Source organism: Mustela lutreola, chromosome 1, assembly GCF_030435805.1.
Source record: "Mustela lutreola isolate mMusLut2 chromosome 1, mMusLut2.pri, whole genome shotgun sequence".
NCBI classification, from domain to species: domain Eukaryota; kingdom Metazoa; phylum Chordata; class Mammalia; order Carnivora; family Mustelidae; genus Mustela; species Mustela lutreola.
In genome coordinates this window covers 106,666,439-106,682,115 of record NC_081290.1, presented here as the reverse complement: position 1 = coordinate 106,682,115, position 15,677 = coordinate 106,666,439, and the positions used below count along the sequence as shown (strand labels likewise).

The 15,677-nt window shown below is 37.1% G+C and overlaps 1 protein-coding gene across 3 annotated transcripts in view; it reads left to right on the top strand.

Annotated features, from left to right (window-relative positions):
• The window catches only part of BANK1 (B cell scaffold protein with ankyrin repeats 1), a 307,483-nt gene that overhangs the window by 84,991 nt on the left and 206,815 nt on the right, over positions 1-15,677 (top strand). For all 3 annotated transcript variants that reach the window (XR_009353027.1, XM_059172136.1, XM_059172125.1), the window contains exon 4: positions 1,550-1,688. Coding sequence is in view for 2 of the 3 variants with exons in the window: in XM_059172136.1 (XP_059028119.1) it covers positions 1,550-1,688 (139 nt within the window). In the remaining variant the exon portion in view is untranslated. The remainder of the gene's footprint in view (positions 1-1,549; positions 1,689-15,677) is intronic.

Sequence of the window (15,677 nt, the reverse complement as noted above, 5' to 3'; positions counted from 1 at the left end):
GTAATTGATGAGAAATTTAGTTTAAAATATCCTTCAGACAAATATTTGGGAGCACTAGACTCTGGTGGAAAAATTCCTGAAGTGGAAGTGTGTCAGCTGAACCAGTTTTGCGACATCAACGTATTCATAGAGACACTTTGGTACAGAGCATTAAAGATGTAAGTTTTATCTGTAAGTGATTTATGCTTAGAGAGATAGCTTTTAAATAAGAGAACTTTGAAGTTAATGACTCTTGGGTAAACACAGTTTTGTAAGAGGATATAAATGAGGTTTCTGTTTATTTTGTGAGAGACTGAAATTTAGTTTGACTTTGAAGGTGCTATCGGAGATAAACATAAAAATGGTATTTTCATTTTGGTCATTTTGAAGGGTTAAACAGCACAATGTAGAGTATAGATTTTGATATAGATAGTTCTGATTAATCCTCGGAATGTAACTCTCTGTATTAGCTACCCTATTCTTAAAAGAGAAAACTAATAGCCTTCCATTTTTGCTTCAGTGTGTGTATATTTTGATTAGGATTAAAGGAAATATCCTTCTATTAAAAGTGCTTCAAATAATTCCTAGTATAACATAGATGCTTAACAAATATTTATTCCTTCAAAAAGAAGGAATAATATCTGTATTAATGTCAATATTTTTATCCCTAATTATTTTTTCTGGATTTTTTTCCAAAAGAGTTTTCAAAAAACTTTTTTGCCTTATGTACAGAGATTTAGCTTTTTGACTTCAATAAAATCTTGATACTTTTAGATTTATAACCTTTATCAACTCAGTAACTCTCACAGATACTCATCACAAATAAAGAGTAACCAGAGAACCTCTATTAGGTAAAATTTAAAACTTTTGGATGTTTAAAATATTGCACATTAAAACTCGTATCTAAAATTTTAAGAGATGGGGACGCCTGGATGGCTCAGTTGGTTGGGCCGCTGCCTTCAGCTCAGGTCATGATCCCGAGGTCCTGGGATCGAGTCCCGCATCTGGTTCCTTGTCCAGCAGGGAGCCTGCTTCTCTCTCTGCCTCTGCCTGCCACTCTGCCTGCTTGTGCTCTCTCTCTGACAAATAAATAAATAAAATCTTTTAAAATAAATAAATAAAATAAAATATTAAGAGATCCTAGAGCTAAACTTATTCAACCCTCTCATTTATGGATAAATGTACCAAGTTCTAGAAGAGTGAAGGAAAACAGATTTTAGGAAAAAAAGGATTTGGTTGCAGAATAGGTCTGTGAAGTGATGCTTATTACCCTGAGAGAAGGGAGCCTAAAGAACGGGGAAGGCTCAAGACAAAAAGAGAACAACTGTGTCCTCACTGTTTTTTCAGTTGCCAAAGATGGGAATGAAGACAAAATAGACACCAAGTTGATAAAGTTAAAATGTAGTGAGAATCACATTTATGTATTTTATTTTTGAATATAATAGAAAATATGGACATGGTGGAAGACAATCATCATGCACAGATTCTGTCATTAATAAATATAATGTGTTCTGTTGGTTAAGGTAAACCTTTTCAAGACCCTAATTGGGTAATATTTTTTATCTTACAGAATCCTGGTGAAATATTTATTATTTTGAGAGATGAAGTCATTGGTGATACTGTGGAGGTTGAATTTACAACAAATAGTAAACACATTAGGACACAGCCAACCCATTGGAATAAGACAATCTGGTGTATGAAAGCTTTAGGTAAGAAAGTTTTTTATGCATTAATAAATATAAAACATCATCCTGAGTTTCTTTCAATAAATTTATGATAAATGGTTTCACTTCCTTACAGAAACTAAGATTGTTCTGCAGGTGTTTCCTGTGTGTAGCTTTCACATACCCAAGGTGGTTATTAGTAATCTGGATTCCCAAAAGTATGAATGTGTAAATTATGAGAAATTAGCTTGTGGACCATGTGGTGAAATGACTGCCTGCAATAGCACATCGTTTTAAATATGTCAGCAGAGAGCCCTTTAATATACATCAGTGATTAAATATGGAACTAAAACTATATGCTTTATTCTAATAGGATTAATGAACATTTGGATTTTTGTTCATGAATGTTATCGTTTCCTTTTTTTTTCTTTCTTCTTTTTTTTCCTTTTTTCTTTTTGCCAAGCTTGTGAATTTGGATGCTTTGGAAATCATAATTCTTTTTCACTATTTATCATCATGGTACCATTTCTATATACAATTTCCCTCTTTTCCTTATTTAATTTATGAGGTTAATCATTTTATTATCCCCCTTTGCTTGCAGCATGATAGTGTAGCAGATTTAAAATTCCAGATAGAATAGCCACACCTGCCACAATAATTGTACTAAAATCACAGTCTACTATGTTAATTTCTGAATGTTTTGATATAAATGTAGGACTGCTTGGTTTTTGAAATTATAATATCATTTAATAATCAGAGAATAAAATTACTTTGTGATACTTCTTAAATGTGAAATTTGTAAAAATTTTTTACCAAAAAAAATACACAATCTTTTTTTTTTAAGATTTTATTTATTTATTTATTTATTTATTTATTTAGGTGTGTGAATCGCCCGGTTTACACACTTCACAGCACTCACCAAAGCACATATCTTCCCCAGGGTCCATAACCCCATCCCCCTTCTCCCAACCATCCTCCCCCCAGCAACCCTCAGTTTGTTTTGTGAGATTAAGAGTCACCTATGTTTTGTGTTCCTCCCAATCCCATCTTGTTTCATTTATTCTTCTCCTACCCACTTAAGCCCCCATGTTGAATCACCACTTCCTCATATCAGGGAGATCATATGATAGTTGTCTTTCTCCGCTTGACTTATTTCGCTAAGCATGATACACTTTAGTTCCATCCATGTTGTCGCAAATGGCAAGATTTCATTTCTTTTGATGGCTGCATAGTATTCCATTGTGTATGTATACCACATCTTCTTTATCCATTCATCTGTTGATGGACATCTAGGTTCTTTCCATAGTTTGGCTATTGTGGACATTGCTGCTATAAACATTCGGATGCACGTGCCCCTTTGGATCACTACGTTTGTATCTTTAGGGTAAATACCCAATAGTGCATTGCTGGGTCATAGGGCAGTTCTATTTTCAACATTTTGAGGAACCTCCATTATTTATTTATTTATTTAAGAGAGACAGCAAGAGTGGGAATATAAGCAGGGGGAGTGAAGAGAGAAGCAGTCTCCCCACTGAGCAGGGAGCCCAATTCAGGACTCAAGTCCAAGACCCTGGGATCATGACCTGAACTGAAGGCAGATGCTTAACGACTGAGCCACTCAGGCACTCAAAAGTACACAATATTATTATGAATCTATACATGTATAAAAACATTTAAAATTAAACACGATGTGAAATTCATCCTGAACTTTTTCTTTTTTTTCTTTTGGAAGGTAGCTATTATGAAGACCATTTACAGACATTTATAAGCATTTCTATTGTGTTATGAAAAGCATTCATTTCCTCTATGGATTTCCTTGCACAGATTAGGTCAGAGTTGAGTTATAGAAAGGAAAGGACTGTATACAAGGCACTTACAAACATTTCAGACACTGTTCCCTGTTTATGGGCAAGGATATGCAGAAGCAAGATGAAAAAGAACTTTGTCTCTTTTCTTTTTCTTCCCAAAGCCCCTTATTTACTTGTGCCACATTTTAAAATGATTTAATGAACATTAATTTCTAACTAATAAGTTTTCAAGTTTAAACTAAATCTAGTTAGACTAAAATTGGTACAGAAAAATCAATATTGCAAATTAAGAAGTACTTAGATAATATTTCCCAAATAGCAAATCAAAGTGTCAAGTAAAATTATTCACATTAAGATTATATGTTCAGCTTACCTGTAGCTAAAAGCAATACAAAGAACAAATTATGTCAAAATTCAAATGTTTTTCAGAAAAGCAGAAAACTAATAGTCTATATCTTTCAAGATATGCCAGGCCATATGCTATGTGATTGAATAGCACATTTGTAGTAAAAAATAAATAAACCACTGTTTACCAGTTATGTTATTTAACCCTTCCTGCTCTTATTTTCAGTGAATATATTCTGGAAATTAATGAGAATTTTCTTACCAGGTGTTGGAATATATAGGATGGTACCATGAAAGTGTGTGGGACATGCCTCCACAGAAGTGGCCCCAGAGTCTTATTTTTTCTGCCTCACACTACTGTTCCTTAACATTTTTGTAACCTTAGCAGGAGCTACATTTTACATTATAACTCAGTACATACTCAGAAATAACAGTTAAAGCAAAGGTTTAAAAAGTTGTCATGAGAGTAACAATTTTAGCCTTGATAAGTAAAGAACTTGGAAGTTGTCAGTCCTATACAACAAGAAAAAGCTAAACAAACTGAAAATCAGTGACTTTTTCTGAGCTCCTCAGAGAACTAAGGTTGTGGGCAAACCACCATCCCAGAATATTGAAAGGAAAGTGAATCAGAAGAGTGACATCTAAGATCTGCTTGGCTGGAGCAGAAGTCACTGGTGCCATAAAGTGATAGGCACACTTAAATGGTAATTTTGATCAATTACTAAGGGTAGAGTGTGAACTAGCTCAAGAGTAAGAAATTCCTGGAAAATCCATCGGCAGATCGAAGAGAAGAAGAACAGCAATTCTGGAAACAGAAAAACAACCACTTTCTGAAAGGTAGGACCGGCGGAGAAGTGAATCCAAAGCGAGAGGAAGATAGACCCCGGGGGGAGGGGCCGGCTCCCGGCAAGCGGCTGAGCAACCGCGCACAAAATCAGGACTTTTAAAAGTCTGTTCCGCTGAGGGATATCGCTCCAGAGGCTACCCGGGGCAAAGCCCACACGGGGTCAGCGTGGCCTCAGGTCCTGCAGGGCCACAGAAGGATCGGGGGTGTCTGAGTGTCACAGAGCTTGCGGGTATTGGAACGGGAAAGCCGGCTACAGAGACAGAGCCGACAGTAAGCTCGCAGCTCTGGGTGACCTTGAACCGGTTGCAGGCTCGGTGAGCTCGGAGCGGGGCCAGAGGTCAGGCAGACGGGAGTAACTGGGCGCAGTTCTCTGAGCGCGCACTGAGGAGTGCGGCCCTGGGCTCTCGGCTCCTCTGGGCCGGAGACCAGGAGGCCACCATTTGTATTTCCGTCCTCCAGAACTCTATGGAAAGCGCTCAGGGAACAAAAGCTCCTGAAAGCAAACCCAAGCGGATTACTCACCCCGGCCCCGGGTAAGGGCGGTGCAATTCCGCCTCGGGCAAAGACACTTGAGAATCACTACAACAGGCCCCTCCCCCAGAAGATCAATAAGAAATCCAGCCGAGACCAAGTTCACCTACCAAAGAGTGCGGTTTCAATACCAAGGAGAGCAGCAGAATTCTAGAGGAGGAGAAAGCAAAGCACGGAACTCATGGCTTTTTCCGTGATTTTTTTTAGTCTTGCGGTTAATTTAATTTTTTTCTTTTTCATTTTTTGTTTTTTTTCTCGCCTTCGGGTAAAATTTTTTTTTTTTAACTGTTACCTTTTTCTTTTGTAACGATTTTTTACTTTTTACTAGTTTATCTAATACATGTATTTTTTCTTTTTTATATTTTTCTTAGGTGTTTTCTTTTTTTTAATTCTTTTCTTTTTTTTTTTTCTTTCTTTTTTCTTTTTTTTTTTCTTTCTTTCTTCCTTTTTGAACCTCTTTTTATCCCCTTTCTCCCCCCTCACAATTTGGGACCTCTTCTAATTTGGTTAAAGCATATTTTCCTGGGGTTGTTGCCACCCTTTTATATTTTACTTGCCCCTTCATATACTCTTCTCTGGACAAAATGACAAGACGGAAAAATTCAACACAAAAAAAAAGAACAAGAGGCAGTACCGAAGGCTAGGGACCTAATCAATACAGACATTGGTAATATGTCAGATCTAGAGTTCAGAATGACAATTCTCAAGGTTCTAGCCGGGCTCGAAAAAGGCATGGAAGATATTAGAGAAACCCTCTCGAGAGATATAAAAGCCCTTTCTGGAGAAATAAAAGAACTAAAATCTAACCAAGTTGAAATAAAAAAAGCTATTAATGAGGTGCAATCAAAAATGGAGGCTCTCACTGCTAGGATAAATGAGGCAGAAGAAAGAATTAGTGATATAGAAGACCAAATGACAGAGAATAAAGAAGCTGAGCAAAAGAGGGACAAACAGCTACTGGACCACGAGGGGAGAATTCGAGAGATAAGTGACACCATAAGACGAAACAACATTAGAATAATTGGGATTCCAGAAGAAGAAGAAAGAGAGAGGGGAGCAGAAGGTATACTGGAGAGAATTATTAGGGAGAATTTCCCCAATATGGCAAAGGGAACGAGCATCAAAATTCAGGAGGTTCAGAGAACGCCCCTCAAAATCAATAAGAATAGGCCCACACCCCATCACCTAATAGTAAAATTTACAAGTCTCAGTGACAAAGAGAAAATCCTGAAAGCAGCCCGGGAAAAGAAGTCTGTAACATACAATGGTAAAAATATTAGATTGGCAGCTGACTTATCCACAGAGACCTGGCAGGCCAGAAAGAGCTGGCATGATATTTTCAGAGCACTAAATGAGAAAAACATGCAGCCCAGAATACTATATCCAGCTAGGCTATCATTGAAAATAGAAGGAGAGATTAAAAGCTTTCAGGACAAACAACAACTGAAAGAATTTGCAAACACCAAACCAGCTCTACAGGAAATCTTGAAAGGGGTCCTCTAAGCAAAGAGAGAGCCTACAAGTGGTAGATCAGAAAGGAACAGAGACCATATACAGTAACAGTCAACATACAGGCAATACAATGGCACTAAATTCATATCTCTCAATAGTTACCCTGAATGTTAATGGACTAAATGCCCCTGACAAAAGACACAGGGTATCAGAATGGATAAAAAAACAAAACCCATCTATATGTTGCCTCCAAGAAACTCATTTTAAGCCCGAAGACACCTCCAGATTTAAAGTGAGGGGGTGGAAAAGAATTTACCATGCTAATGGACATCAGAATAAAGCAGGAATGGCAATCCTTATATCAGATCAATTAGATTTTAAGCCAAAGACTATAATAAGAGATGAGGAAGGACACCATATCATACTCAAAGGGTCTGTCCAACAAGAAGATTTAACAATTTTAAATATCTATGCCCCCAACTTGGGAGCAGCCAACTATATAAACCAATTAATAACAAAATCAAAGAAACACATCAACAATAATACAATAATAGTAGGGGACTTTAACACTCCCCTCACTGAAATGGACAGATCATCCAAGCAAAAGATCAGCAAGGAAATAAAGGCCTTAAACGACACACTGGACCAGATGGACATCACAGATATATTCAGAACATTGCATCCCAAAGCAACAGAATACACATTCTTCTCTAGTGCACATGGAACATTCTCCAGAATAGATCACATCCTCGGTCCTAAATCAGGACTCAACCGGTATCAAAAGTTTGGGATCATTCCCTGCATATTTTCAGACCACAATGCTCTAAAGCTAGAACCCAACCACAAAAGGAAGTTTGAAAAGAACCAAAATACATGGAGACTAAACAACATCCTTCTAAAGAATGAATGGGTCAACCGGGAAATTAAAGAAGAATTGAAAAAAATCATGGAAACAAATGATAATGAAAATACAACGGTTCAAAATCTGTGGGACACAACAAAGGCAGTCCTGAGAGGAAAATATATAGCGGTACAAGCCTTTCTCAAGAAACAAGAAAGGTCTCAGGTACACAATCTAACCCTACACCTAAAGGAGCTGGAGAAAGAACAAGAAAGAAACCCTAAGCCTAGCAGGAGAAGAGAAATCATAAAGATCAGAGCAGAAATCAATGAAATAGAAACCAAAAAAACAATAGAACAAATCAACGAAAGTAGGAGCTGGTTCTTTGAAAGAATTAATAAAATTGATAAACCCCTGGCCAGACTTATCAAAAAGAAAAGAGAAAGGACCCAAATAAATAAAATCATGAATGAAAGAGGAGAGATCACAACTAACACCAAAGAAATACAAACTATTATAAGAACATACTATGAGCAACTCTACGGCAATAAATTTGACAATCTGGAAGAAATGGATGCATTCCTAGAAACATATAAACTACCACAACTGAACCAGGAAGAAATAGAAAGCCTGAACAGATCCATAACCAGTAAGGAGATTGAAACAGTCATTAAAAATCCCCAAACAAACAAAAGCCCAGGGCCAGACGGCTTCCCGGGGGAATTCTACCAAACATTTAAAGAAGAACTAATTCCTATTCTCCTAAAACTGTTCCTAAAAAATAGAAATGGAAGGAAAACTTCCAAACTCATTTTATGAGGCCAGCATCACCTTGATCCCAAAACCAAACAAGGATCCCACCAAAAAAGAGAGCTATAGACCAATATCCTTGATGAACACAGATGCGAAAATACTCAACAAAATACTAGCCAATAGGATTCAACAGTACATTAAAAAGATTATTCACCACGACCAAGTGGGATTTATTCCAGGGCTGCAAGGTTGGTTCAACATCCGCAAATCAGTCAGTGTGATACAACACATCAATAAAAGTAAGAACAAGAACCATATGATACTCTCAATAGATGCTGAAAAAGCATTTGACAAAGTACAGCATCCCTTCCTGATCAAAACTCTTCAAAGTGTAGGGATAGAGGGCACATACCTCAATATCATCAAAGCCATCTATGAAAAACCCACCGCAAATATCATTCTCAATGGAGAAAAACTGAAAGCTTTTCTGCTAAAGTCAGGAACACGGCAGGGATGTCCATTATTACCACTGCTATTCAACATAGTACTAGAGGTCCTAGCCTCAGCAATCAGACAACAAAAGGAAATTAACGGCATCCAAATCGGCAAAGAAGAAGTCAAATTATCAATCTTTGCAGATGATATGATACTATATGTGGAAAACCCAAAAGACTCCACTCCAAAACTGCTAGAACTTATACAGGAATTCAGTAAAGTGTCAGGATATAAAATCAATGCACAGAAATCAGTTGCATTTCTCTACACCAACAGCAACACAGAAGAAAGGGAAATTAAGGAGTCAATCCCATTTACAATTGCACCCAAAACCATAAGATACCTAGGAATAAACCTAACCAAAGAGACACAGAATCTATACTCAGAAAACTATAAAGTACTCATGAAAGAAATTGAGGAAGACACAAAGAAATGGAAAAATGTTCCATGCTCATGGATTGGAAAAATAAATATTGTGAAAATGTCTATGCTATCTAAAGCAATCTACACATTTAATGCAATTCCTATCAAAGTACCATCCATCTTTTTCAAAGAAATGGAACAAATAATTCTAAAATTTATATGGAACCAGAAAAGACCTCGAATAGCTAAAGGGATATTGAAAAAGAAAGCCAACGTTGGTGGCATCATAATCCCGGACTTCAAGCTCTATTACAAAGCTGTCATCATCAAGACAGCATGGTACTGGCACAAAAACAGACCCATAGATCAATGGAATAGAATAGAGAGCCCAGAAATAGACTCTCAACTCTATGGTCAACTAATCTTCGACAAAGCAGGAAAGAATGTCCAATGGAAAAAAGACAGCCTCTTCAATAAATGGTGCTGGGAAAATTGGACAGCCACATGCAGAAAAATGAATTGGACCATTTCCTTACACCACACACGAAAATAGACTCAAAATGGATGAAGGACCTCAATGTGAGAAAGGAATCCATCAAAATCCTTGAGGAGAACACAGGCAGCAACCTCTTCGACCTCAGCCGCAGCAACATCTTCCTAGGAACAACGCAAAAGGCAAGGGAAGCAAGGGCAAAAATGAACTATTGGGATTTCATCAAGATCAAAAGCTTTTGCACAGCAAAGGAAACAGTTCACAAAATCAAAAGACAACTGACAGAATGGGAGAAGATATTTGCAAACAGCATATCAGATAAAGGACTAGTGTCCAGAATCTATAAAGAACTTAGCAAACTCAACACCCAAAGAACAAATAATCCAATCGAGAAATGGGCAGAGGACATGAACAGACATTTCCGCAAAGAAGACATCCAGATGGCCAACAGACACATGAAAAAGTGCTCCATATCACTCGGCATCAGGGAAATACAAATCAAAACCACAATGAGATATCACCTCACACCAGTCAGAATGGCTAAAATCAACAAGTCAGGAAATGATAGATGCTGGCGAGGATGTGGAGAAAGGGGAACCCTCCTACACTTTTGGTGGGAATGCAAGCTGGTGCAACCTCTCTGGAAAACAGCATGGAGGTTCCTCAAAATGTTGAAAATAGAACTGCCCTATGACCCAGCAATTGCACTATTGGGTATTTACCCTAAAGATACAAACGTAGTGATCCAAAGGGGCACGTGTACTCGAATGTTTATAGCAGCAATGTCCACAATAGCCAAACTATGGAAAGAATCGAGATGTCCATCAACAGATGAATGGATCAAGAAGATGTGGTATATATGCACAATGGAATACTATGCAGCCATCAAAAGAAATGAAATCTTGCCATTTGCGACAACATGGATAGAACTAGAGCGTATCATGCTTAGCGAAATAAGTCAAGCAGAGAAAGACAACTATCATATGATCTCCCTGATATGAGGAAGTGGTGATGCAACATGGGGGCTTAAGTGGGTAGGAGAAGAATAAATGAAAGAAGATGGGATTGGGAGGGAGACAAACCATAGGTGACTCTTAATCTCACAAAACAAACTGAGGGTTGCTGGGGGGAGGGGGTTTGGGAGAAGGGGGTGGGATTATGGACATTGGGGAGGGTGTGTGCTTTGGTGAGTGCTGTGAAGTGTGTAAACCTGGTGATTCACAGACCTGTACTCCTGGGGATAAAAATATATGTTTATAAAAAATAAAAAAAATTATTAAAAAAAAAAAAAAGAAATTCCTGAAGACGTCCCTAATTTTGAGGGACTCACCTCGAGGAATCTTACCAGGTTCACATAGTGAAGCTCTAAGGAAGATCTTCTAGAGGCTCTGCCAAGTATAGGGGAAAAATAATTATGGTGAAATACTCCCCGTATAATCTCCATAGCAACAGCCTACTCTTCAGGGAAACTACTTTACCAATGCCTTATCCCCACTGGGGAAGGATATCTATCCTGTTGTAGCACCCTCTAGCTTTTCTGTCTCACTTGGGGTGAGAAAAGAAATTCATGCCACAGGAGAAACACTTGTGAAGGTGATAGCCTAACGATACCAGCCCACTTAAAGACCAAGATTTAATGACACGAAATGATTAGAATGCTTCCCCCCACCCCAACCTGACCACCACCACAAAAGGGTCTCAGTATAATGGCAGAAGGTTACAGCTGGAAATACTGCAAGCTGCAGAATCTTTCTGAGGAGGAGTAGTTAGGGAAGCCCAAGGTCAAAAAGAAAGATAAAAACAAGGATAATAGAGGAATTTGAAGCCTCTGGCATCTACAGCTACAGCAAACATGAAATATGGCCCCTCTCTCAGCCAGATCATTATTAATTCTCTCACTACATGCCTACCTACTTCAGTTCTTCTACCTGAGACTGCATGTCTGGTTTGCAACAAGAAATTATAAGACACGCCCAAAAGCAAGAAAAAACACAGTCTAAAGAAAAAAGCAAATATCAGGCCAGACTTATATATGACACAGATGTTGGAATTACCATACAGGGAATTTTAAATAACTATTATTAATGTGTTAAGGACTATAATGGAAAAGTGAAAAACATGCAAAAACATATGGGTAATATAAATAGAGAGATAGAAACTATTTCTTTTCAGTGCTAGTCAAAACCAACTCAGCTATAACCATGATATGTTAGTGGGTCACAAATCATAGGTGGAAAACTATGCTTTATAGGTACACTGACCAATGTGGCCACTAGCCACCACTAGTTATTTAAACTTTATTATAATTAAATGCAACTTAAAATGAATTCTCTCAGTTGCACTAACCATATTTTAAGTGCTTCATTAGAACATATCCATCCTCTTGGAAAGTTCCTTGAACAGCACTGAACAGCAGAGTATAACAGAGTTCTTTTTTCTCTACACAAGTTGTGGAATAGGAGAGTATCCAGCATGCTCTTTAAAGGCTAGTGATTTGTCCAGAATCTTTAGTGTAGCCAAGGAAACAATTAACTAGTGGCCAAAGAGCTGTTTTTATTCTGTTTTGAACCATTTACTGGGTAACTTTAGATAAGTCCCAATAGTGCCTCAACTTCCTTGTTGATAAAACTACTTCTCTAATTACATTTTAAATACTTATAGACATTTGGAAATAAGAGAGATAAGATACAAGACAACCCTTAAATATCCAGCTGAGGAATAAAGGGTTAATCTTTCCCTCAAGTAATTCCTTTAAACATAAGGAGTGGCTTTTCTGGAATACCTCACCCTCAGCTTCTGGATAGGATATGATAAACCATTTAAAAATTTATGGCGGGGGGGGCGTCTGCGTGGCTCAGTGGGTTAAGCCTCTGCCTTCAGCTCGGGTCATGATCCCAGAGTCCTGGGATCGAGGCTCTCTGCTCCTCAGGGAGCCTGCCTCCTCCTCTCTCTCTGCCTGCCTCTCTGCCTATTTGTGAGCTCTGTCTATCAAATAAATAAATAAAATCTTTTAAAAAATAAAAATAAAATAAAAATTTATGGGGATCATTTTTCTAAGTATTGTACTCCTTATATTGCATCATATCTTCTCTCAGTCCTCTGTTTATATCTCTTGATATGAAAGCCACCAAATTTGTTCATCCCCTTTCACCTTTGGTGAATCATGTTCAAGAAAGCTCTTAATTCTATGTATCTCATATATAATCCCTTAACTCATTGGTTATTTCTAGGGGCAGGAAAGATCTTGATTACTATCCCACATTATCTAATAAAAGTCTATACAGGGGCACCTGAGTGGCTCAGTCAGTTAGGTGTCTGCCTTTGACTCAGATCATGATCCTGGGGTCCTGGCATCAAGCCCCACATTGGGTTCCCTATTCAGTGGAGAGCCTTCTTCTCCCTCTCCCTCTGCTGCTTCCCCTGCTTGTATGCTTTCTCTCTCTCTCTCTCTCACACACACTCTGTGTCAAATAAATAAATAAAATCTTTTAAAAAAGAGAGAGAGAGAGAGTCTATACTGATTTAAGTCTCTAAAAAATTTTTTCTATACTTCTTTGAATACCAAATTAAGATGAAAAGATCTAAAATGAAAGTGGAAACATACTAGGGATCCTTCCCCATTACGTTTATATCACGTTCAAAAGATGGCCTCCATCTTTCCAGTCTCTTTCTGATGTAGAAAAATTGCTCATATGATTTGATTTCTGATCATCTGGGTCATGATTTAATCAGCCATATTACTCAAAATGTGGTTTTCTTTCTATAAATACTCTCTTGTGCGATAGCCATAGCTCCAGAGCTTCGTGTACTAAATCTGGCTGGTATTGAGGACTGGTATGGCAGCTTCACACTATTGTCCCAGAGCAGAATTATTTCTAGTCACCATTCCATAGTCCTTAGGGTATAGCCATAATCATCATGGAGGAAGGTGGCTTCTAAGACCCTTACTATCACTCCCAAATTTTGAGCAGCCTGATAAAGCAGTGGTTTTCTATCACCATCTCCAATTGCAAAAGTCAATTCTATGCATCTCTTCTCTACTTCATATTCAGTGACATTACCTCGTGTATTAGTCTCCTCTGGCTGCCATAACAAAATTCCACAGACTGTGTGTCTTAAAGGACAGAAATTTATTTTCCTTACATTTCTGGACACTGAAAACCTAAAATCAAGGGGCAAAAAGCTGGTTTTTGGCAAGATTTCTCTCCTTGGCTTGTAGTTGGCTACCTTCTTGCTCTGTCTTCATATGGCCTTTTCTCAGTGCATGGCACTTCTGGTGTCTCTTTCTCTTCTTAAAAGGATACCAGTCCTATTAGATAAGGGCCCTACCTTCTGACTTCAGTTTAACTTTAATTATCTCATTAAAAGTCTTTTCTCTAAGCACAGTCACCTTGGGGGGTTAGGGCTTCAACATAGGAATTGTGGGTTAGAGGGAACATAATTCAGTCCATAGTCTTTGGTTACTTGAAATCAGCCATGGTGGAAGTATATACCCCACAGATATTGGCAAAAACTATAAATCATTCTTTTTGATTTTCTTTTTGGAAAGTCAGTTTATCAACACAACACTGGGATAAAGAAGGCTTTACCAAATTGAGGTTTCTACAAGACACATCTGCTGGTATCCCATTAATCAGAGCTTAATCCCAAGGTTATGTCTAGCTATAAGGAAGAACAGAAAATCTAATCTTTTTAGTTAGTCATGTGCCTAGCCAAAAAAATAATTAATTAATTATTTAAAAATCAAGATTCTGTTTCTAAAATGAGAATAAACTTTGGGATAGGCAACTAGCATTCTCTTTTAGATAATGGTACCTCTTAAAACCAACTAATAATAAAATTAATTAATTAATTAAATTATGTAAAATAAAACAATTATTCCTTATTATTCCTTCCTTTCTTTTAAGAGTTTCTTAGTCATTTTAAGTGTGTGTAATGATACTCAACACTGAGGCATGTCACATACTCTGAGACCTACTTACAGTGCTCAGAGCTCTCAGATTTTTCACCACCCAACACAACTCCTTGCTGTATTAATGTTCTTTTTAAATGTGTGTTTCTTTCTAATTTTGTTAACAATTTAGAAAAAAATCAAAATTATATTCAAGTACAATTTACCAACCAGTGAAGAAATCTTTTTCTAAATGGTCTCTTTTCCTTCTCACATACTACCATAGCTTAACCTGATTTTTTTATTTGACAAAATATCCTCTAATTCTGTCTTCTTTTCCTCTCAGATTAATAAATTCATACACTTATAGTTACTTTGTTTTCTAAAAAACACACCTTTCTAATGGTATCCACAAGTTTATTACTGACAGGAACTGCCTTGTGCTAAAGGAATTCGAAGTTACTCAGGAACTTGCAGTAGTCTCTGCTTATGCCAAAAGTTATAAAAATACACGTGAGGTCTTTAAACTAGAAATATCAATTAATGTTTACTCAGAAGGAAGATGGTATTCCTCTGGTATGTGTAGCTCAGCAAGAAAAATACTTCGCACAGCAGGGGGACAACAAATTAAAAGTTGAAAGAAATGTAAAAATGCCCACAAAGATATAGAATCTCTTGTTAATTAAGAAACTGTCCTGGATAATATAAATTATAATTTCATATTTCATTTAAAAAGTTCAAATATTTTATTTAGGGTGTGCCAAATATTATGCTTAACCTACATAGGTAAATAACAACTGATAAGTTTTTCTAACTATCATAATTGAAAGGAGCAGTTTTAATATATATTAAATTGTAACCAATTTTTAGTCATGACCAAAGTTTTGAAGCTACCAATATTTATTTAAAAATAAAATAATGTTCTAATCAAAAGAAAGCCATATTGATTTCAGTTCCCATGGAAACGTTAGGTGGGTTCATGTAAGGTTTACTATGTGATAAAAGCCTGAAGTTGGTTGATAAAGGAACACAGCTTCACAGAGAGTGGAAATATAGAAAGCAAGTAGCTCTTAAGTTATTGGATTTGTGAAATATGTATTTTTAAAGAATTAATGAAGTTAGTTCTGACTATTCAAAAACATTTTAGATCATGTTTTTCATAAACTGTTTCAGTCTGTTGTCCCTCATCTGGAAGGGCAGTCTGTTGTTCTTTAA